Genomic DNA, 23,267 nt, shown 5'->3' on the forward strand with positions numbered 1-23,267 from the left:
AATCCTTTTGCTAGTCCATTTTGTTAGCATAGATCTTGAAAAGACGGAAAACATTTCTATTACAACAAGCAGAATAGCCATGAAAGTTTACTTTATTAGATAATCTATATCTATATGATACTTTGTATTGTATTGTCACGATCTCGTTTAGATTTTTTTGCTATGATAAAAGCACAACAGATTTTAGTTTACAAACAAGAGAAAACCTTTATATTTCAAATACAAATTTTATGAACAGAGTTGCCAGAAAAAATATTACATTTACATTTTTTAAAAAATAGATCTTTAAATAGTCTCTCCAACAATAGCTTAATATACATATGTGACAAATCTTTGAGCAGTCATACAAAAGAATGCCTTCAATTTTTCCTGATCGACTGCAATGTTTGAGTCTTCACATAGCAACTCAACTGGGAGGGGCATGCGGGAAATATGAACTATATATTACATATCTATTCATCTCCAATAAGCCATTTAACAAAAAAGATTAGACCTGCTTGGCATACTGCTAAGTGTAAAAAGACGGAAGACAAAAAAGACCATGCAAAGTTTCAAATAAACACCTATTAAACGCTTAAGAATAAAAATAAGTACTGTTTTTAATATGATGCCTAGCTAGCTACTTAATACAGTAGTTGAATACAGCCTGAGTGTACTGATCTGAAAACTGGAAACCTGAAACAATGAAAAACAAATACAAAAGTTTTAAATTAAAAACACCTGATAATCAACAAGGAGACGTTTAAATGAGCCACATAAATTTGTTTAACACAATCAAGTCGTGTAGAAACGGATGGCAGAGACAGGGCGGCCACTATAGCACCTTTAATCAATCCTGCATCAGTAAGTGACAAATGTTGTGAAGTAGAATTATACAGTATGTGTACAAAGTGTAACACAAATACTGTGTATTCATACTCTTTCTCTGCCATCCAGTTGTTACAACAAAGCCCTTTTTCAGATGTCAAAAAACAATGCAACACCAGTACATTTAATCTCATCATGTACAAAGTAATGAACTTAATAAACTGTCTAGTTAAATATTTTTCTGTAAATTATTTGCTAATATATAATATAGACTCTAAAAGGAAGAGTAAAGAATCAGTGAATTTACTGCAGTGATGAATCTAACAGTAAACTAAGTAAAGTCCATGACTTAACTGTATAAATACCTATGTACATTTAAAGTTTCACATCTCACCTTGTTCAGTCACTAATTTCTCCTCTTTTTTTCTTTGTGTGTTCATCTTAAGCCTGAGACACTAAAGAGGTTTCACAAAATTGTATCAATAAGCTCAAATATTGTCAGATTGGAGTAAATACAGTACAAAGGAAGGATAAAACCTGACAGTCTCACTTCTCAGCAATTTTTTTAGTATAATCTTTGTTTTTGATCTCTGGTGAACAGAATTCAGATTTTTTTTTCATATCTATTACATTTTTTGGAAATGAATAAAACTGGAAATACTATTTTTCCATATTTCTGTTTCTGTCTCATTTTCTCTCTTTATCTCGTTTGCATGAACAACAAAAGAACTTGTTGAAGTACAGCAAATACAGGCAAGTGGAGTTACTACAAAACATATTTACATAATAAAATGAATTGCCTTTGGTGGTCCCTCAGTTGATTTCTTGTCAAAAGAAAGGTTGTTGTGCTTCGCGTTCTAGTGCTCCATACTAGTGTTAACTGAAAGAAGACATCATGGTAAAACATGTCTCTGCGCCTCTTATCTATGTCATTGTTCAACAGACCAGGGGTGGAAGTGTGTAGTATCCAGCAGCATTTTCCCTAGCCAATGTAGAAGCCAAGGGTACCAGTGCAGCCCATCATTCTGTGCTTCTGATGTCCCAATCAGGCTGTAGAAGAGTCGTAGCGGGGCCAGGGCCCAGTGGGACAAATGGTGACTGTCCACAGCAGCATAACAAGATGCCAATACACCATTTACCACTATAGACCCATGCTGGGTGAGTGGGGCATACAAGCCAATGCTCCTCTGCTCGCTCACAAAGGTCACAACTGAAAGTTTTGGCTGTGACTTCACTTCCCCTGCCGATGTAAACACACACTGTCCTGGCTGGACCTCGCTGGCAAAAACCGTCCTCTGACCTACTCCCCATCTAGGCCTGCCTTCCCACGTGGAACCCGATAAGGGCTCTTCCTCTGGCTGATTCAGCCCAGCAGTGCAGTCTGTGACAAAGATCAGGTGAGCAGCTGTGAGAGTAATATTGAATCCTGCATCAGTCCCAATAACATAAAAGATCTTTGTGGCATTGGGCTGACGGTCCAGAAAGGATAGGACTGGGCTGTAGAGAAAAGGACCATGGCCGTCTGCTGTTAAGGAAGCCAAGACCCGATCACCAGGGAGAAGGTCACGCATCTGTTTAGCAGCACCACCTTCAACGACAACCTGAGCGTCACCAGGGAAACAACCACCGGTTTTGGCTGCCACAGAGTGTTCTGTTGAATTGAAGAACAAAAGACATGATGATGTTATTTGTAATTATTTAGTGCTAATGCAAGAATGAAAAGCATAAAGAGAGAGAAATGCTGGAGGTCCTCTCAGGAGAGGAGAACAGGCACCGCGACATTTGGTCTCCTACAGGGATTTCACATTTTTCTGGGTCACTGAGTATAAAGCAGGTAAGACTTTGACTCTCGAAGAACTTTATCTCAGTGGATTAGTGGTGGATTGTTAACACATGTATACATAATGACTCAAAGTCAAGGTTCAAACTGCTTTCTTGTCTATCTGATTCTTGCCCTCTTCTTGTGCTTAGAAACTATGCACACACAGAAACCCACTTCAGAAAAATAATGTTTTTATCTGCTTTTAAACAAACCAATTAAGAGCTGATCGCTGGATTTTTAAACTATTACTTGTCCTTTCATTGTGTGAGGCAATCTTTAAATATGGTTATGTGTCATTGTAACCATTTTATAATGCTTACAATAAATTTATATGATTTGAAATACATGAAATAGTTCCCAAAACGTTTTTTTTTTAAGGCAAATCAATTTCTTGGGGTAATGGGAATCTTACGAAAAAAGACAACAAGCAAAATATCAGCTGATGCTGTAACTTCATATTTTTCATGTATTGCCCTCTGTTACGGAAACAGTGTTCAGTGCCATGGTATGTACATGTACTGTATTTCTATCTTTCTGAAGCAGATTTTTCATGTTAACAGTTAGCAGAGTAATAACAGAGAAACATCCTTTCTTTTACTATTTTATTTTGCTATTGCCGAAGTGCCAGTGTTGCAGAGTATATCTGAGCTATTTGGCCCTTTAAGATGCAGCGAGATGAGGTGGCAAAAAGGGGTAGTCGGTAAGAGCTAATGGATAACCAGCTGATTGTATCACTACAGTCAGAGCACGGCCTGGGGTCAGAGAGCCAGGAAAGTACACAGACTCTGGTTCTAGATATTGTTTGGATTACAGCAGGGTTTGTGTTTTAAACTGGGTCACATGCCCCAGTCTCAGCGGTTCTATACACACTGAGACATCACAATGGGCTTGAATCTTAGCAAAGAATCCTGCTATTACTAAGCCTATATGGTACTACCATCTTAAATGAACTGGGAGAACAATAGAATAGAATAGAATAGAATAGAATAGAATAGAATAATTAATACAAAATAATTGTGAAACAGAAATGAATCAGTATAAATGTGCGTGGGTGTTTGTGTGAGAGGGCTGTCTTAAGGCAGCCAAATATTTGTCCAAGGTGTGTGTCGGTAAGCCTGAAGGCTGCAGAGACCAGGGGGTGATAAGACTCAGATAAGCGATCTCAGAGAAACCTACTGAAGGAAAAGCAATAGCGAACAAAGAGAGAGTTAATCATCTCACAGGCTACTAACCTCAGCAGACTGCTAGAATGCAGTTTGGCATCAAATAACTGGTGGTACCAGACATGGGTAAATGGATTTCTTAAGTGTCTTAAAAGTTAGAATAGCTGGAGGTAGAATGCTTTCAGCTATTGTTTGCATGAAGAAAGTATCTGATAAAGTATGTGTACTGAAATATTATGGATCTACTACAAAAATGCAGATTGAATATACAGTCAAGAATACAGAAAACACTATTATGTCAAGCAATTTAAGTATTTTAATTTAACCACCATATATCTTTCATGGTTTTTGACCACAAATGTGGTACTACATATGGAGTATTAGCTGCCATTAGTCTTGCACTGAATGCAGAAAAGCCTACTTACATTTGTTTCCATTCATTTCATCCACACGTTGTACAGCTAAATATCCTAAAACCTTGATAACTAACGATTTATATAATGACTATACAACATCTATTAAGACCAACATGTGAGGCTGAACTGGGCAAAGAGCACAGGTGCACAACCTGCTTTGATTGGCTCCCAGTAGACCATACACTTAAGCACACACCCAGAGTGTTAATATAGGCAATGAATGGGAAACTAAACCATTAGTGGCTCACTGTCAAATGGTCTAGCATCAGCCTCATTAGCAGTAATAACAGCTGAACACAAAAGCAAAAACACACAAAGAGGCACTTTGATAATGCATACATACTGTGCACTGTTCTAATTTCCATCTCTTACCTGACTTGACGCTACAGTGAATGTGGGCTTTGGACTCGTAATAGACCCAGTCAAATCCAGCTTCTACAGCCAAGCGAGCCAACATAGCATACTTATTCCTGTCCCTGTCAGGAGGACAAAAATTTATAGTTAATTTCCAGCATGAGTCCATCTGAATCAAAATTCTTCACAAAAAAGACCATTTCTACTTTGACATTTATGTAGACAAGTTGTAAGGAAGGAATTTTTCCCACATTCAGACTAAAATATGTGAACTTGCTATCAGCTAAAAAATGTGGTGTATTTGTTTACCAATTGCTTGACTCATCACATTGCAGATAAGTTAACTGACAGTTTAACTTGTTGAGTGTCACAGTTCACGCACTACAAGCAGTTTAAATGTTCTCTGGCCAACGCCCGGCCTATTCACAGCAAATAACTTATTCTAGCCTACCTGTCTGATGTGGTAATGTCGACAGCACGCCCCTCATAATGCAGTGAGTCCTCTGAATGATGACCATCCTCATCCCAGCCCTCCGTCACTCTCAACTTCACACCTGGCCACATGTTCATCACAGAGATGGCCAGAGAATTTAGCTTGTCTTTACACCGCTAAGAGAGGAACAAACAAGAACAAAAGGAAAGCAGACTGTTAGAAACATAAAGAAATCTTCTAGTCCCAGTATCACTTAAACTTGAGAAGAAACGTATATGATTTACAGTGTGGACAGTCTGTTTCTGATAAGTCTGTTAATCAGGGGCATTATGTGGTGACAATAGATGGATCATGGATGACAACAGCAGAGCCCAGTAAGATAACTAGCAGGAAAGCATGAGTGACTAAAATAATAATAATCATCATCAAAATAAATACAGGATACCTTGTAAAAAACAAAAACAAAACAAAAAAAAACACAGAAGAATCTGCAAATAGTCATTGTATATTAAAATTGTGCCAGGTGGGGTTTTTTCAGATTGTTAGAAGCATTATTATTGTGGTTTATGTTAGTCCATTGATCAATGAGTGAACGTAGGATTAAATGAATTAGCCAATCTGTTTAAAGGTTCACATTTAAAAAAGAGCTTAAAAAAACAGGGTGTTTTTTTTACACTTCATATGAAAGGTGTGTGCTTGTTGGCCAAATGAACATTGTGATATAAAAACAGCACTGAGATTAATATTTGATGAGAAAAGATACCCCGGGACCCAAAGGCGGTGACTTTACGCACACCAAAGCTTATGTCTAGGCATGAAAACCGTGCAGATTGGCGACGACCGAGACTCACTTGGTGCGTGAGTAAAAGAAACACTAAAAGTCTATAACAGCTCAGTATGTCAGGCAGCAAAACCCAGAGGACCAGGAGTCAATGAAATCAATCACTGTAGTTCAAACATCTGACTGACCAGAGATATTGAGCAGACAACTGGATGCAACAGTGTAACTAACCTAGTCACTCAACTCCTTGTGGTATGCTTGCTACAATCAACTTTCAACCGATTCTTTCGTTATAAAAACAAAGAAAAGAAAAAGAAAGAAAAAAGCTTTTCCCCCTTTTGCAATACCAGGTATATTTAGGAACGCTGGCCTGTATCGCATCTTTGCGAACGTATACGTAGGCTTCTCATTCATCCCCCTTCTCACCTGGGTCATTAGCCTGTCGGCGCCCGTGTCCTCCTCATCTTTAAAGATTATGTCTGTATTGTAGTTTGGCGTTAGCTCTTTAAAGCGCTCGGAGTTGCGTGTTATCTTGCCCTCGGGACGCCCGCTGGCTCCTAGGGTCTTCTCGGCGACGTTTGGGCTGAACTGCTTGTAGGCAAGCGGGATGAGCTTTTTCGGGAGCCGCCTTTTGCCGTACCCCCTCCCCGGCCCGCAGCCCTCCGAGGCAGGTGCGAGGAGGAGGAGGACCAAGGCACACAGAGAGGCGGTGAGAAGGAGGAAGGAGATCCGCATCGCCCCGGGGGGAGGGAGGACTCTCCCGGGGGAGAGAGATGTCTTCAGTACCTCCGCGGTTTGGCTACCGACTCCATCGTCCGTGACAGTTGCAAATCCACGTCCGAAAAACTCGGATAAAAGAAGCTCAGCACCTCGGCTGCACGGGGCACCATTTGGATACCAAAAAGTTTCTAGCTTTTCCAGAACATCGACCCTGTATTGAGAAACTTCGCTCGCACCGCCTTACAGAATCAACAGTAAGTGTGCAGGCTGTAAAGTCCGTGCATTTTAAACAAACAGGTTCAAAGTCGATTTGGTGGGTGAGAGAGTTAAAGAGAGAGAGCGGTTACTGATATCCAAGTTGCAGTGTTGTGGTTTCTCTCCCCCTCTTTCTTTTCCTCTGGGAAACTGTCATAACAGCAGCCACTTTTGCCTGCTCTTTGGTTGGTGCCCTCTCTGGATTGAAGGCTTTTCCTCTCCATATGCGGCCGGCGTGCAACAAGCTGCAGCTTTCCAGTTGAATTGAAGGGATTTGAGTGATCCAAAACGATCTGTTGCCACTTCAGACCGCACCCTGCCAGTCCTGCCCTCCTCTCTCTCCTTTGCTCCCTCTGTTCCTATACTCTGCCACCCACCCCGCCCCTCTTGGGCACAGGGTGCACTGGAGAGTCCTGTCCACACTCTGCTGGCAGACAGGCAAGCAGCAAACACAAGTTTGCCCTTTATTGCTGCCACTTCACATTTCCAGTTGTTGTCTATGTCTTTCTGTGCCCTTGACAGCTCTGTACTCTGACAGCCCTGCTTTTTGTTTTACATTGTAAACAACAATCACAATCAATTAAAGCAATCAATTTCCTGGAGTAGACTGCCACAATTATTTCCCGGCTGCATAAAGATCAAGGGTCATTAGTTGGCTTGATGTTGGATGACTGACTGCGTAATAGGGTAATTACCAGTGGTGAGACATCCTAATTGCCTGGATTTTTGGCAGGTGGATTGCTTGGCAGAAAAACTGATTTGCTGACTGACTGACAGATTGTTGAACGGCTAGTTGACTGACTGAGTTACAGCAGGGACAATTAGTCTTAAATGAGTGCTCTAATAAATAACCAATAGTACTAACTTTATGCCAGTTTTCTAAAATGGACATCTTTAATTTAAAAGCTTTTGGCTACTTGGTTCTCTTGCTGCCTATAGGTGAAGCACACATCCACATGCACACACAAACACACAAGCAAACCCAACCCTTCCAAATTAGCTCTTCAAATATTTGCCAGCAGAAAATCAGTGGTCTCACCACTGTTTCTCAATGCTGGCTCCTTGGAATGAATTGAACTGTACAAGGCTGAGGCTTTCCACAGTTTACGTTTTATTATTTGTGTCTGTAAACACCATAAAGTATTTTTTGCTGCAACACTGCTTTTCATGTGTCTTGATGGGACACTGAAAGGCAAATAGAGAGATTCACACAGAGTAAACAGCCATCTATTTTTGTTTTTGCCTTTAAGCTGAAACAGAGCACATACTGACACTTGTGTAAATTCATTAAATTTTTCCTGGTATGGAGCATGCAGACTAGTTCAAATAAATCAAAATTTGTCAGATAGAGGTGTCAGTGTTTTGCCAAATTTGGTTCTAGCTTCACAAAGTGGAATAGCTCCCATAATGCAGTTTAATCTCATCGGGAACTTTTGCTACTCCATGAATAAAAAGCTTTTTCGGGGCATGGTCAGTGACTTTTCAAAGATATCACTGTTAAGAGTTTCTTTTAATGACTGTTCCTCAGATCGTAGCAGTGTTAACAAATAAAAGAAAGGTTTCACTATTTGGGCAGTATACTTATTTACTTCCTCACAGCTAAGAAGATCAGTATGGATGGTGTCTGTGAAATTATGATTGAATTAATATAAATGTGCAGTTCTTATATCTGCAGTTCATCCTCTGGATTACCTATCCTATTAACAAAACATGAAGATGGCTTTTTAAGTGTTTGACATTTCCCAATCTTCACGTAAAACAGCATATTTCTTTCACCAGTTTAGCAACCTCATGAAGTCTCCACCAGTCAACTGCTGCCACAATCTGCCACTAGTCAACTTCACAGCCAAAAAACTGTGTCTACATGTGCATTATCAGAGATTATCAGAGATAATTCAGATAATTCAGGGATAGCCAAGCTAACTGTGCCTCACTGCTTTAAATATCATATTATTGGGAGTTTTTAGTTCCTCTGCTCTCCTAAGCAGCAAAAGACTGAACCCCAAAAATGCTATCAATCACCAAGTTAGCATCTTGCACAATTTTGTTCTTGCACAGTTGCTGATGTTGATGCAGGTACTGAGATTTTTCAGTCACATGTCAGCTAACCATGTGAGGTTAACTTCTCTGCCATTTTGGATGTGTGGCGATGTAACATCCCAATCACACAGGCCTAGAATCTGAGCTGGCAACCACCATTCACCAGTAAAAATGTGTAGCCTATTCCCTGACTGGTTCTTGAATGGTTGCTGAAGGTTGATGGAAGTCTCTGTGAAATTGGTTGCTAAAGCTCCAATCACATAGGCCTAGAAGTCAGTCAGTGACCTCCCCTTCCTCCCAACCAACATTTACAAAGGAAAAACTTTCTTGATTTCCTGTGTATGTTGTAGGGTGTATTTCTTGACCTCCTTGGAATTTATTTGGTTTCACTGCTATCAGACTGTCACTGTGCTCTGTAGTTAGTGAATGTCTGTGTTTGCAAACACTCACCAGCTCTCCAAGAAACTATAAAATATTTGCTTGAAAGTAAAAGTTGCACCTTTGAAATGTGTTTACTGCAGCGCTAAGGCACAACTTTTACACTGAAGGTGAACTTTCTCCATTTCCAGATTGGGGACTTTTTTATGCTTACTTATAATACACATTACACTTTACAATACACATTTTCCCCAGTGGTTGTTTCATATATAATGTGGCGGGACAACTCTCTCAATGTGCACATTACTTCACGTGTGAAACCTCTATAGGCATTGTAAAGACCTTTGCACCATTCTGACCATAAAGGTGCCATTTATAGCTAAACAGCAATGCACATTTCACTAAAACTGACCTGCTGTGACCACTTACATACACATTATCAGTGGTGGTACTTGTGCTGGTGCCATGTATGTAAGAATTGCTTTTCCTTTGTTTACTAAGTGTGAGAAGAAATCTATATGCAAATTTGCATGTGCCACACTTGCACAAGCATGTGTTTTCCTGTAACTATCAATAATTTGTGGATGTGCGTGAGCGTGTGTGTGTCATCCTTCCTTTGAAGATCATAAATACAGGCGTGGTTCCAGGCAGGCCCGCTGCCTATTCAGCGTGGCTGTCGACAATGCCTCAGAAGTGGTCACATTCTCCCATCCATCCATCCCTCCCTTCATCCATCCATCTCTCAGTTCTTCTTGGCCTCAAAAGACGACACTATGGCGTTTCAAGAAGACAACATTCTGATCAGATCAAACCAAAGTGGAGCCTGACACACCCCCACCCAAAATCTTGTCTCCCTGTTACTATTCATCAACCTGTCAGTTTCTCTGCTGTACACTATTCCTGTAAACTATTCCTGTCAGGCTCTTTCAGCAGAACTAAAATGGTTCACATAAAGTAAGGTATGAGCTCAAACACGCAACCGTAAACGCAAAGACACACATATCTAGGCATGTGTACACAGTACACACACATACGCCAGGCCAGCCGACAAACCAACCAAGCATCAGGCCCTCATTCATTGATGTTTGTTAAAGTTATTAATTTTCTCTGTGAAATAAGAGACCATGGTGGCAGGACAGAAGGAGATGGGTGCCAGCCCCAGAATCTCCCTCTGCTTTCATCTGCTGACACTGAGGCTCAATGAGTCCACAGCCTTTGCATGGGCATCGGGGTTACCCACGCATACCCGGGGCCCTAACCAACAAAGGCTCTGAATCGGGCAAAAGGAGGAAGACACAGATGAAAGAAAATTCCAAAAGGAAGTGAAAAGAAAGGGATGGAAAGGATGTGAAAAATGATTATACAGAAAAACTGAATCATAATGAAAGACAGTGAGAAAATTTAACAAAGCGACTGTGACTATGTCAGGAAATTTGGATAGACAAATGAGAGAGCAAGATGTAAATTAAGAAGTTGATATGAAAAAAACAGAGTTTTTGAATGAGTGTTTGAATGAGTAAGAGACAGCAAATGGCTTGGCACATTAGCTAGTAAACAAGTGAGTTTGGGTTGTTTTTCAGTCAGTTGAAGCTAGCGTGTTTGTGGCTTGTGGTGGATTGCTGTAATGGGGGTTAAAGGACGTTATGCTCAAGGTAACAACAGCTGGTGGCTAAAACCACCATCCCTCTTCCTCCTCCTCCTCCTCCTTCTTCTTCTGTCCCTCCACACACTCCAGAATCAAACCCCAGACCGCAATAAACACCTAAAACTATGCCTATATGTAGTCGGCTTCTAAGCAGCATAGTGGGAATATATGAAATCTTCTAAGCCTTATCTTCCAAAACAAGGAGATAAAACAACGTGGGCATGCTGAGCTTATCTGTAGCCTTTATATATTTTACCATACTTTTTTTTGGCAGGGAGTGCCACTTAGCCAGTGCCAGCAGTTAAGGTGGTAAGCTGGAGCTAACATGTCAGCCAGTGAAAACCACACTGACCAAACCTGTCTGTCAATGGTTGAGAATGGCACCAATACTAGTCTTGCTAAAGTCCAGTTCAGTGCAGAGTGTTTGGTTTGAGAGCAGACAGAAGGAAAATAAAAGCAGGATGATATAAAAGTGGAGCCCAGGCTAAATGTGTCTTGGAGTTAGCGGGCTAGGCTAGCCACCGCATGGCTAAAGCAAACAAAGAGCTACCCAGGGGACTGAAGTAGGCTGTGCTGTGCTCTGACATTAAACACATAGCCACGGAGAGATGGAAACACACATCCATGCACTCAAACGCATACATACAGAAGTACCCAACTGCAGGTATAGACACAGCCACAGGTTGTTAAATAGAGAGGTCACATGCACGCACGCATGCATGTACATGAACACGCGCAACATTTAGATAAGCATTAATGCTTTTATACAAAGTTGCACTTTTACAAGTAGTATCTGCCCTTTAGTAAAGTAAATATAGATATTGCATATTAAAATGCAAATAAAATCCACTCCATTATTTGTTTTTGTTTGTTTTTTTTTGGGGGGGGGGGGGGGGGGGGGGGGTTGTATATGGTTATAGAGCACGTGTGTGTGTTCGTGTTACAGTGAAATGTTATATTAAAAATGGCCTGCTCCAAATTTGCCATTTCATTCATCGATCCATCCAGTTATCCAGCTGAGGGTTATGGAAGGTGGACTGCATTCCAACTGTCATAAGGTGATAGGTAAAGTATACCCTGGACAGGTTGGCAGTTTTGCTTCATTTCAGTTACAGGTGGTGATTTTTTTATTTACTTATTTATTTATTGAAACTCTTTCCATCCATCTTTTCAAACTCTTTGACATGTATGTGATGTCAGACAGAGGTGATATCATCTCAGGAACACTGCTCTGGCTAGCTAGCACAGAAGCCTCACCCCCTTGTTATACAAACCATTTGTTTTCAAGGTGCAGCAAATCAGAAGAAAGTTGGTGTAAAAGGAGGATGGCCCTTAAGAAAGAGGTGCAAAATTACTTTGTTTTATATAGTCAGTAATCTGAGAAGATGAACATTAAAAAAAAAAAATTCTTCTGAGCTATGAATCATACATAGCTACTCCGTTCCACTCCCAGAATAAAAATATGGGTTTGGAAATGAGTATTATTAAGTGTCCTAATAACACGTCTAGTACTTTGGTAATGTCAACAATAATGCAGCCTAATGCTGCTGCTGTATTCTCAATGTCAAATGAGGGATTTGTCCCTCCTCCTTCTCTCCATCCCTCACTCTCTCTCCTGAGTATGTGCCACATCTGTGGGCTCTGTGGTGATGTTTCTCTGCTCAGAATGGATTCACCAGCTCAAAAACGTCCTTATTATATTTATATTTTACTACACCACTAGAAAACCATGCCAGCTGGCCTCCAGAACTTTGGGCAGAAAAAGGGAAAGAAAGTGAAGGGGGAGGAGAGCAAGTGAGAAAGAGAGGGAGGAACGAAAGATGGAGAAAAATGGTAAGACGCAAACAAGCACAAAGACAAAGAGCACAGAAAAGTACGGATGTGAAAGATAAAACATAAAAAGTAAACATGTAAGGTGGAAAAGAGAAAGAGAGAAATCCAGTGAGAGAGAAAGACAGAGACAGAGAGGGCACCCTTAAATCAGCTGTGACAACATGATTACCATGCTTGCTCAAAGATAAACACAGAATGAATGCATGGGACAGACATGAAAACAGTATTTCCATAGAAGTCAACTTTTCAAATAAGTGAAGTTACTGTCACACATAGGTTTTTGTACAGTCACTTGCCCTAATCAGAGATGTAGTGACCTTTGATGACTAGAGCTGGAAGAAGGACATAGAAACTTGGCTTTGAGAGAACACAGGGAAGAGGTGCGTGGCAAGGAGGATGGGAGAATCACAGAGGAAGACAGAGAAAATGAAGGGAAGGGAAGTGGGATGACCGAAAGATCTGTTTAAAAACAGGAAGAGAAAATGCAAATGGAAACACAAAAACAAGCAGCTAAAAACAATCCCTTAGGCTATTTTCATTTCATAGCATTACACTAATTTGTAAGATACCACACTTTTCTTCACAGTAATTTATAGAAAGTGCATTCAACTAGAACAAGATCTATAGGTTTCTTCAACATGCTAGTGCATCATTCCAGAGACTGTAAGGGTCACTCACAGTTCTGCTCTAGGTCCAGCCTGGCAGTTTCAAATGATATGTAGCCCATTAGCCATTATCTCAGGCTGTGGATCGGTGTGTCAGTATAAGTGACGCACAAATGAAGCCATGCAGACTCAAGAAATCAAGGCTGGGCTCTGAAGAGGAGATCTCGATCTTGTTCCTGATGTTGGTGATGCTCACCAGTGCTACAGCTGCAGTTTTGCCAGAGAAAACAAAGAAAACAGAGTCACACCAAGGTAGCTTGTGCTGTTGATTGAATCTTGAAAGCGCTCAGAGTAATTATGGACAGGTGTAGACATGCTAATCCCTTAAAAACCAAAGTCTTACGCAAGCTGAGCTGGGTGGTGTTATTGATATCCGTTCACACAAACACAAAATGTCAAGCAGTGATCCAGACCTCAACCTGACAGTCATATGCAAGATTGCTGTCAATAACCCTAGTGAGATCACCAAAGCAGCAGAAACAAAGCCCTGTTATGGAAATGAAGGAAAAGGAAGTTAAAGTATCAAGTGATGAGAAACTCATCATTTTACCTGCAGGAGTGATCCATCACATAATGCATGATAGACACCAGGAATATGCAGGGCTGTTTTAAGTGTCTAATGGATAACAGCCCCAGAGAAGCTTTAGGGCAAAATATCTCGACATCTGTTGCCATCAACAACTTATTCTGGGGAGAAGATTCATTTGCTGTGGGTTTCTTTGAAGTGAGATTAACATTTGTTCTGGATAATGTTTTGAATATATTCCAAAGCTTGTATAAAAGTTAATACATATGTGTAAATCCAATAGTAAATATAATTTTGGTTTGACACAGCCCAACTCACTTGGTCAAACATCAGAAAAAAAGGATAATATACTATCCAATTGCCTGAACGTTTTGAAATTTTTACCAACACAACATAAGGATGTGTCACGAGTAACACAGATGATGTTGGAAAATACTGCCAAAGTTGCTTCCACAACTGTCATCTAGAGCTAAGCCCAACATCTGGACAAAAGTCAAAAATGAATCTTATATAGGATTAGGATCAGCGCCTGTCTAATGGTGCAGTCACTTCTTTTGTTAAAAAAAAACTGAACATTGGAAGTCCAGCTCTTCCAAAACACTTGTTGCACAGGGGGTATTTATAGAAATCTACACTCAGATACTTTCCCATGAGGCTAATAGTTACTAGAGTGGAACAGCTACTATGAAGGAAGGAAATTGGGACTCTGGAACAATTTTATTGAGCACAGTAGGACAAATCATGATTGTTATCAAAAGGAAGTGATACTGGCTACTCCCATTAAAACTGAAAGTACAATAGCCACTGTGAACACTAAAAGAAACATTTTTTTTTTTCATATTTTTTGAACGATGAAAAAAATGACACATTGTAACTAACACTTGTACTCCATCTGGTGGGAATCAAAGCATTTAAATCATAAGATCTTCCACCTAACAGGCTTTATGTATACGTTTGTAGACATAAGATTCAAAAATAAGAAAGAATATCACAAACTGTTAACTGACATCTATAGACAGTACAGATGCCAACAATTTTAGGACAGTTGTTTCTAGATTTTTAGTAAGCAACAACTCCACTAAAAGATATTTACATTCATAACCAGAAACATGCTCGAAGAGTTTTGTAACTATTTTTGTGTAAATAAAAGTTTTTGAGGCAAGAATGGCTGGAATAAAAGGATAAAAAAATAAAGTTGAATCTTGAAAAACAAGAAAGAAAGAATAAAAGGGATCATAAAGAGAAGAAAGTAAAGAAAGAGGGCAAGGAAAGAGCAAGAGAAAGAGCAAAAGAGAAAGATGGATGGCTATGAAGACTGGTACTGATCAGTAGCTCTTTTTGTGATGCGGCTTCCAGCTTCCAGCCCACCGATTGGTCAGCTGCCTAACTCGGAACATGCGTCCCCACAATCCCTCAGCACCACTTCAATCCCACCACACTGGTTTACCACTCTGCGGCTCAAAACAGTGCCTGCTGGCATGGGCAACATATCAATAAATTCATTACACATTTATACTTAAATATTTATACTGCAGCAGTGTGTTTTGCACAGAGATGGTATTTATAGTATATGTGTATGTGTTTGTGTGTGTCTGTGTGCACTCATATTTATAGCACGGTGTCACACCGTGGCTCTGTGCTGCGGTGAGACAGATGTCTGGGTTGGGGGTGGGGGCTTCTGGGTAAGGTTGGGGGGTGTAGAGTAACAGAGAACAAGTGGAAAGACTGGAGTCTTTAACATAGATATATAATAGAGGCAGAAAGGAAATCCATCTATGACAAAAATATAAATGTTCAGCGAACACAAGGAAGTGGTGCACAGTAAGTAAAAGTAAATGTAACAATTGGCCAGTTTCAAATAAATAAAAAGCTGATAACCATTCAGTACTACTGCAACCACAAAACAATAGAAAAAAAGGGAATGAAAAAAGCTGATCAAATTTAAAAAAATTAAATATTCTTGTATGGCCTCTGCCAGTCCCACCCATAGACTCATTTGTGCAAAGACAGAGAAATATTTATTCCGTGAACAAAAAGAAACTGGGGAAATTACATGGTGTTTTATTGTTCGGCTGTTTATTGAATGAAGACATTCACATTCAGAGGCCCTTTTGGATACTTCACTATTGTTTGTATGGTTACAATGGTTTTCATAAAGTCCATTGAAAACTCCAGTGTGCCACTACGTGACATCCAGAACTCGGCAAATAGGGTGAAAAGGCCACAGAGACACCAGAGAACCCCTCTTAGAAGCTGCTGGTTGGAAACCCAAAGCTGAAAAATAAGTTAATGAAGAAGGGGGAGTTTTAGCATGCACCATATGTTAAAAAATGAATTCCACATTAAACTGTTTTTGTGATGTTCACTTAACCTCACAGATTCCTGGTGAACAACACACATCAGGATGATTACAATAAAGAGGTAGCACTATCACAAATCAAGGTTTGAAGTTCTTGCTTTAGAAAGTTTCTTGTCCTTTGGTTTAATGAATCTGTTTAATCCATCTTCACAATATTAAACTGTACAGTTTTTCCAGAGATTCGTTTATAGTCTGTCTGAAATAGAAATTAGTGTACAGGATTCACAGGACAGTGTTTCATTCAAGGATACAGCGTAAGTGTGCATTTGACCTGATCAAAGCACAAGTCATTATGCAGACCTAACATGTGACAGTACAGTTTATATAAGTTATACATACAATTTTTCATCAAGACCACAATTGCATATCAGGATACTTTATTAAGTTTGACCAAAAACTTCATCTGTGTTAGAGGAGGCTCATTTATAGATGGTTTTGAGAATTAAGGTCCTCACATTCAAACGCCTGTTTCAAGATAAAGCCACAGATGGGTTGAAGTATTTAACTGTTATGGTTTACTACATTCTAATCCCCTTAGGGTTCTAAATGATCTCTTACTTAAGCTACATAAGCAATACATATTTTGGTAGCTTCTGCCTTCCCCCAGGCTTCTGTTAAAAACATGTTGCACACATAGACCTATGAAAACAACACAGCAGACAACAGCTTCATACATGGCTTTGACTTCATACATGATCAACAACCTCATTACCCCATATCATAATTATACCTCCATTCCCCAAAACAATATCTGAACTCACTTTCCATGAAGCATATCAGCATCAATGAAAAAGATAGCCATATTGGAACTGGCACAGCTACTGTATTTCATTCTGATTTTAAGCTGAAGAAGAATCATATCTGAGTTCTTTGCAGTACAGTATGAAATCTTGGAAACCCAACTCTTCTTCAAGTTTTTGCAAAAGTCACAGTGTTGTCATATGTGCATCCAAATATGGCAGTGGCCAACAAGGGAGAAGGAAATTAGCACTGCTACTCTTAATATTTCATCTAAAAAAGAAGAGGTGCCCTTGTTATGTAGGGCACAAAAATCTTTCATTTTTGATTAATTTGATCGTGTTTGGAATAAAGATTTTTCCATTGAAGTATCTTCAGAAACATAACATATAAACCAATAATCATTTCATATTTCTGAATGCATGCATCTCTGGCCCCACTCAGCACTTTTGACTTGGAGAAGCGAGCAGCAGTTTTTAGATGTAGAGAGAGCAGAGTGAGATGATGTGAGAGTAAGAGAGGTTAACAGGGAGAGACACAAACTCAGAGACAGCAACGGACAGACCGAAAAATTAGGGGCTCTACTGACCAGAAACTGCTCTGACTCAGACAAAGTCAACATCTTTTCTGACATCACTGACCATCAGCTCCATCATTTCAACTTTAAACGCTTTGATGGCCCAAACAACCTTCATTTGTCTCAACCCACAAGAGTTTTACGACTGGCAGTGAGACAGAGGTAGCCCTATAGCACTGTAAACTTTATGCTACATCCAAACACATTAAGAGGGTTTTTTTTCCCCTTTTTTTAAGTCAAATGATTCCACTCAAATGCTAAATTCTAGTTTTGGGGTGAAAGCATGGTCAAACCTAAATGATGAGCTTGGCATCAGCAAAGGAGGATTTTTTTTTCACTGACTGCGTAGTTAGACAGGGGTGCTCTGAATAAAAGGCCTGTAGAGTGACATGAGAGAGGTAGACAACTGACCACAGGCGTCCTGCAGGCACCAGTCAAATATGCACAGACTTAATTAACACACTAAAAAAAACCTTTACAAGTGTAGCAATGTGATCCTTGATAATTTTTTATAGAGGGAGAGAAACACGGATGTATAGATCTTCTTTTTCTTCTTTCAGCTCCTCCTTTTAGGAATCACCACACTGGATGATTTCATTATATCTCACTCTATCCCTTGCGTCATTTTGTGTCACACGATCTGTGCTAAAGATTTATATATATTTTTGTTTGTTTGTTTTTTGCATAACAAAGTAGTGAAAAAGACTGAATGAAACAGTCTTGAGTTATTTGTTAAGGTGTGCCTAAGATTGAGGATAACAAGCCACAAAAGACTGAAACAGTACACTATGTACGTTGGAGACATTTTAATTAAAACTTTAAATGGCACCTACTGTAAAAAAAGAAAAAAAACTTTTACAATTTGTACCAAATAAACTGTACAATATCTAAAATTGATAAAATATTATAGTTATGAGACTTTAATGATTTCCCATCTAGTTCTAACACAAAAAGGGAAGAGGGATTTTAGGGTTTAAACTTGTGGTAATCAGCATGGGGGGCCAGGCAGGGAAGGAGGAGGGGGCTTCGGGGTCTCAAACCAGCAGCCTGTAATCCTGACACGCTGCCTGCACCAATTATAAGGGCTTCAAACACGACCGGTGGGAGGAAAAAACATGACCAGGGAGACCAGACTAGCGCCGGGGCGTATTTAGCAACATACAGGCAGACTGTAATTACATATATGGCCAACAGAGAGATTTAATGACTTTTTCCTCCTTCTACTGATTGACAAGGCAGAAGGATGAAGGGGGGTATGGTTGGATAAGGCAGCAAAAGAGAAAGAGCACAAGTCTTACTGTGTTATTTCGGGAGGGAAAAAATCTGGATGTTTGTTAACTGGGGATTATTATTATTATTGTCCCATCAGTGGACTTACTGTATTATGTGATCAGTCTGCCAGACAGATTGTGATAACACTTCATAATAACCATCCATCCATCCATATTCTTCCACTTATCAAATTTAAGGTCATGGAGGGGTAAGGGCCCATTATAGCTATCATAGGGGAAGGTGGGGCACATCCTGTGACACATCACTGTCACAGGGCTAACACAGAGGGACAGACAATCATTCACATTTACACCGGATTTCCATCCATCCATCCATTCATCCATCCATCCATCCACTTCTATGATTTAGGGTTAAAGCTGGGCTGGAGCCTATCCCAGGTGTCATAGGGTGAGTAGGTCACCATTATATCACAGGACTAACAGAGAGACAGACAACCGTTCACATGCACATTCACACATGGATCATTTAGACTTGCCAATTAACTTGCATGTCTTTTTACTGTAGGAGGAAACAGGAGTACCTGTCATCATCCGAGTGAGTGTCTGCTGTTTTGGTGTTTTTCCACATTTGCTGTGGTTTTCTTGTATCCGCCCATGGGGACACAGAGCCCTGTTTTCACACCTGCATCATCCACCTGTGATCCAGGAATGACAATTAGCAGGCCAGCATTATAAACCAGCCCAGCTTTCCACTCAATGCCAGTTTGTCTACAACCCCACAATTTCTTCCTAGACCCAGGCTTGACTCACCTGCACTATTGCACTACTCCTGAATGCCAGTCACATCGCATCAAACTCACTGTTTCAGTCTGTGTGCTCATTCCTCGGAGCCACCACTACTCAATCACTCTCACCTGCCTGCTATCCGGCTCACCGTGCTCTACGGAATCCCTAGAAATAAAAGGTCGGAGCATCATACTCATTCAGGTGGACACTCCCTTGATTCGGAGCCTCCCATCTACAAATAGGGCTTTCTTTCCCAAACTCAATACTTACCTTTTGCTAATCTTACCTCCACTTAGGAATTAACGTCCCTCTCCCTCTGTTCCAGTTGCCTCCACGCCAGAGACTCACGCTACATTTCTGCATTCACAGCAAATGTCCCTGTGTTCTATAACGTTCTGTTAAATTCTCTGTCTTATTGTCATTTGAATCTGCTTTTGGGTCCACTCCCACACCTTTACCTGACAAAAACCACAAAGGTACAAGGAGAGAATGCAAACTTTTGGCAGAAATTGCCTGCAGCCAGCTAGTGGATTTGTGTGTAGGATCACCCTGCTGTTGACAATTACGTTATTTATATTTAAGTTATTTATAGCCATGTATGACACAGCATATGAAATAATGCAGTACTTGCTAAAATGTAAAATGTACAGTTGGGTAACAAATCAAAGGGAAAAAAAGTGGTACTGGCCCACCAAACAACCACAGAGCAACTTCAATGAGTGAAACACATATTTTCTAAAAGAGTTTCCTGTGATGATGGTGGTTGAGAGAACTATCTAAAATGTTGACCCCAACTGGATTGTGATCTGGTGAGTGTGATCGCAAGTTGATACTCATCAAATCTTTAGTGACCCCTTATGCCCCGTGGATGTGGACGTTGTCATCCTCAGTCATCAGCCTGGAAACCAGTCCTATAACGAAAGGAATATTTCATAATAGGTTAAAGGCAATCACTGAGAACAATTTTGTGTTAATTTGCAGCAACGCTTAACTCTAAGGAGTGGACCCAAACCAACCTAGCCAAATTAAGCTGGGATGGTTTGGGTCCTCTGCTCTACACATGGACAGCTAGAGACACCAGCTAGTCATTCCTGTTATATGCCTTTGAAGTCTGCCTGAAGGTTTTTAACCACGTGCTATGTTTTACTAGTTGGTGTCTGTACCCCTACAGCAAGTAAAAAAGTAGCCCAAGGAAAGCAAAATACATTTATGGCATATTTATCAGGGTTCATAGAGATGACCAGACTTCAACTAACTTCAATTTGTGCCACTCCTTATACAAAGAAGTAACTTGGAGTCTTGCTGGTAAGCTTTAGATTTGAGCTGTACTGGGTTCAGATAAGCATCAGTCATGTTTAACAACCAAAGTGAATTTGCTCTCAATTTGTTCTAATTTTTTTTTACATATTTATCATTTATTTCTTAATCAGTTAAGACCCACAGAGACATGATGTTTTCATATGTTGTTTGTAGATAGCGTGCTGCTCTTGTTTACTCCCTTCGATCTTACATCATTACAACCACAGCAACATAATAACAGCATGCACTGCAGACACACACACACAAGCAGACATGCACACACACACATCTCATCCCATCCTTTCATCGCACACCACATTCACACTTCCCGTAAAACCCTAGCTTCTTAACGATGGGTAGGAACCCAAGATGGGTCACAGCCCTATTTCCGGTGGGTTGCCACATGATAAGGAGTCCTCACATTGTTTAAAGAGTAAGCATCACACACTATATTTCTCATTTTGGTTTAAAGGAAAGAAAAAAAAACAGTGAAAAACATCCTCTTTTATTGATGATAGAGCTTTCCAACCCCCATCTCTCATCTATCCCCAAAATGTTTTGGTCTCTAGCTTTAACTTCTCCCTTTGAATCTCCATAATCCTTCTCTCTCAAGATATACCACAACCATGGAAAAGACTGCATAATTGCTGATTATTACAGGAAGGGGTTACTATACACGGCTGTACAGAGCACAGTTGTTCAAAATGGACTTGCATGCACAAGCATATTGCCTAGGTTGAGGACAAAGTTTCAAATAGACAGTCAGGGTTTTGTTTGTCACTAATCTGTTTTCGGTGAACCATCAGAAATAATATTTCAGATGGTAGCATTTTTTACCAAAAAGCATAACTTCTGAATCCCTGGTGAAAGATGAAATAGGTTATAATGGGCTTCAGTTGCTTCTGCTGTGAAAAAAGTAATAGACCGATTTGATCCTGAGAAATTAGTATTAGCAATCAGGAACAACACACAAGTTGTTGTAACTTGTTGAGGATGTGTGGGGTTGTCACATATTCATTGACAGTTACACTGTATGGATAAAAGTATTAAACCACACTTCTTAATTGTTGAATCCAAATGTTTCAATCAGTCGCATTGCCACAGGTGTGTAAAATCAAGCTCCTAGCCATGGCGTCTGCCTCGACAAACATTTGTGAAAGAATGGGCCTTCCTAAAGAGCCCACTGGTACTGTAATATAAAGTAATGTCAGTTTATGAAATTTCTTCCTTCCTAGATATTCTATGATAAACTCTCCAAAAGTTGAATCTGTTCATCTGGACGTAGCGTTGTGGGAGAAACGTTTCTCCCACATAACACTACGTCCAGATGAACAGATTCAACTTTTGGAGATTTACTTTCCTGGATGATTGAGAATGCATCAAGACGTCTATGATAAACTCAACCTCAACAACTCATTGACAAAGTTGCAGAACATGTGAAGTCACAGAGCTGGGTTGCTTAGTCCCGATGCACGTAGCACATGAACGTCACTGCAGATTTCCAAACCTACTCTGGCATTAACAGTGCAAAAACTGAGCTAGGAGCTTTGTGGTGTAGGTCTTCGTGGTCAACCCACTGCAAGTGGAGTGCAAATTTCTGATGTCCAAATAAATGTCTAAATGTCTGATGGAGTCGTGTAAAACATGTCACCACTGGACTCTAGAGCAGTGGAAATGTGCTTTCTGGAGTAATGACTTAATTTTCTCTATTTTTGTTGCTTCCTGATAAACAAGTCTGGTTCTGGTGAATGCCAGCAGAATGTTGCCTACCTGACTGCAATGTGTTAGCTGTGAAGTTTGGTGCAGGTGGGACAATGCTATGTTTTTTGTTTGTTTGTTTTTTCTGGGACTGGCCTGTGCCCCTTATCCCTTTTACCTTTGTGGTAAAAGGGATGCATGGCTGGATGACTTACACATGGAAGAAACTGACTCAAACACCTCTGGAATGATGCAGAATGGAGATTGTGAGCCAAACCCCAAAGTCCAACATCAGAGTCTGACAAGCAAGCAAATATTCCCACAGACACACGCCGAATTCTTGTAGAAACCCTTCTCAGAACAGTGAAAGCCAACTCCATATTGACGCCTATGGATTTAGAGTGGGATGTCATAAAAGCTCCAGTAGCGGATAAGTGGCTCATTACTTTTGCTTGTATAGTGTGTTCTGTGATTACCAGCCAGTCTTACAAAGGTAAGACTTAGTTAATTGCCTAAACAAGTTGTATCCACAAGGCCCACAATTCAGAAAATACACAGAGAAAAAAACACATAGCTAAATAAAATGTAAAGATATTGCTTGTATTTACAACAGTCACAGAGCAATGAGAGTATCCCGTTTTGAAAACAGCAAGGCCTTATACAACCATTCTAATGAGACTGCTGAGTCAAATTTGACCAAATTTGATCCTTAGAATGTATTTCATAGTTGAAATGTAAGA

At 40.1% G+C, this 23,267-nt stretch overlaps 1 protein-coding gene across 1 annotated transcript; it reads right to left on the minus strand.

The window, feature by feature from the left end:
* Nucleotides 1-581: 581 nt before the first annotated feature.
* LOC134646089 (indian hedgehog B protein-like) lies at nt 582-7,003 on the minus strand. The gene is made up of 4 exons (XM_063499787.1): nt 6,203-7,003; nt 5,014-5,171; nt 4,581-4,684; nt 582-2,458 (listed from the first exon to the last, which is right to left on the minus strand). The coding sequence occupies exons 1-4, from the start codon at nt 6,509-6,511 to the stop codon at nt 1,737-1,739; spliced, it is 1,293 nt and encodes a 430-aa protein (XP_063355857.1). The 5' UTR covers nt 6,512-7,003; the 3' UTR covers nt 582-1,736.
* Between the last annotated feature and the right edge of the window lie 16,264 nt (nt 7,004-23,267).

The sequence above is a fragment of the Pelmatolapia mariae genome, linkage group LG16_19 (genome assembly GCF_036321145.2).
Source record: "Pelmatolapia mariae isolate MD_Pm_ZW linkage group LG16_19, Pm_UMD_F_2, whole genome shotgun sequence".
Classification (NCBI taxonomy): Eukaryota; Metazoa; Chordata; class Actinopteri; order Cichliformes; family Cichlidae; genus Pelmatolapia; species Pelmatolapia mariae.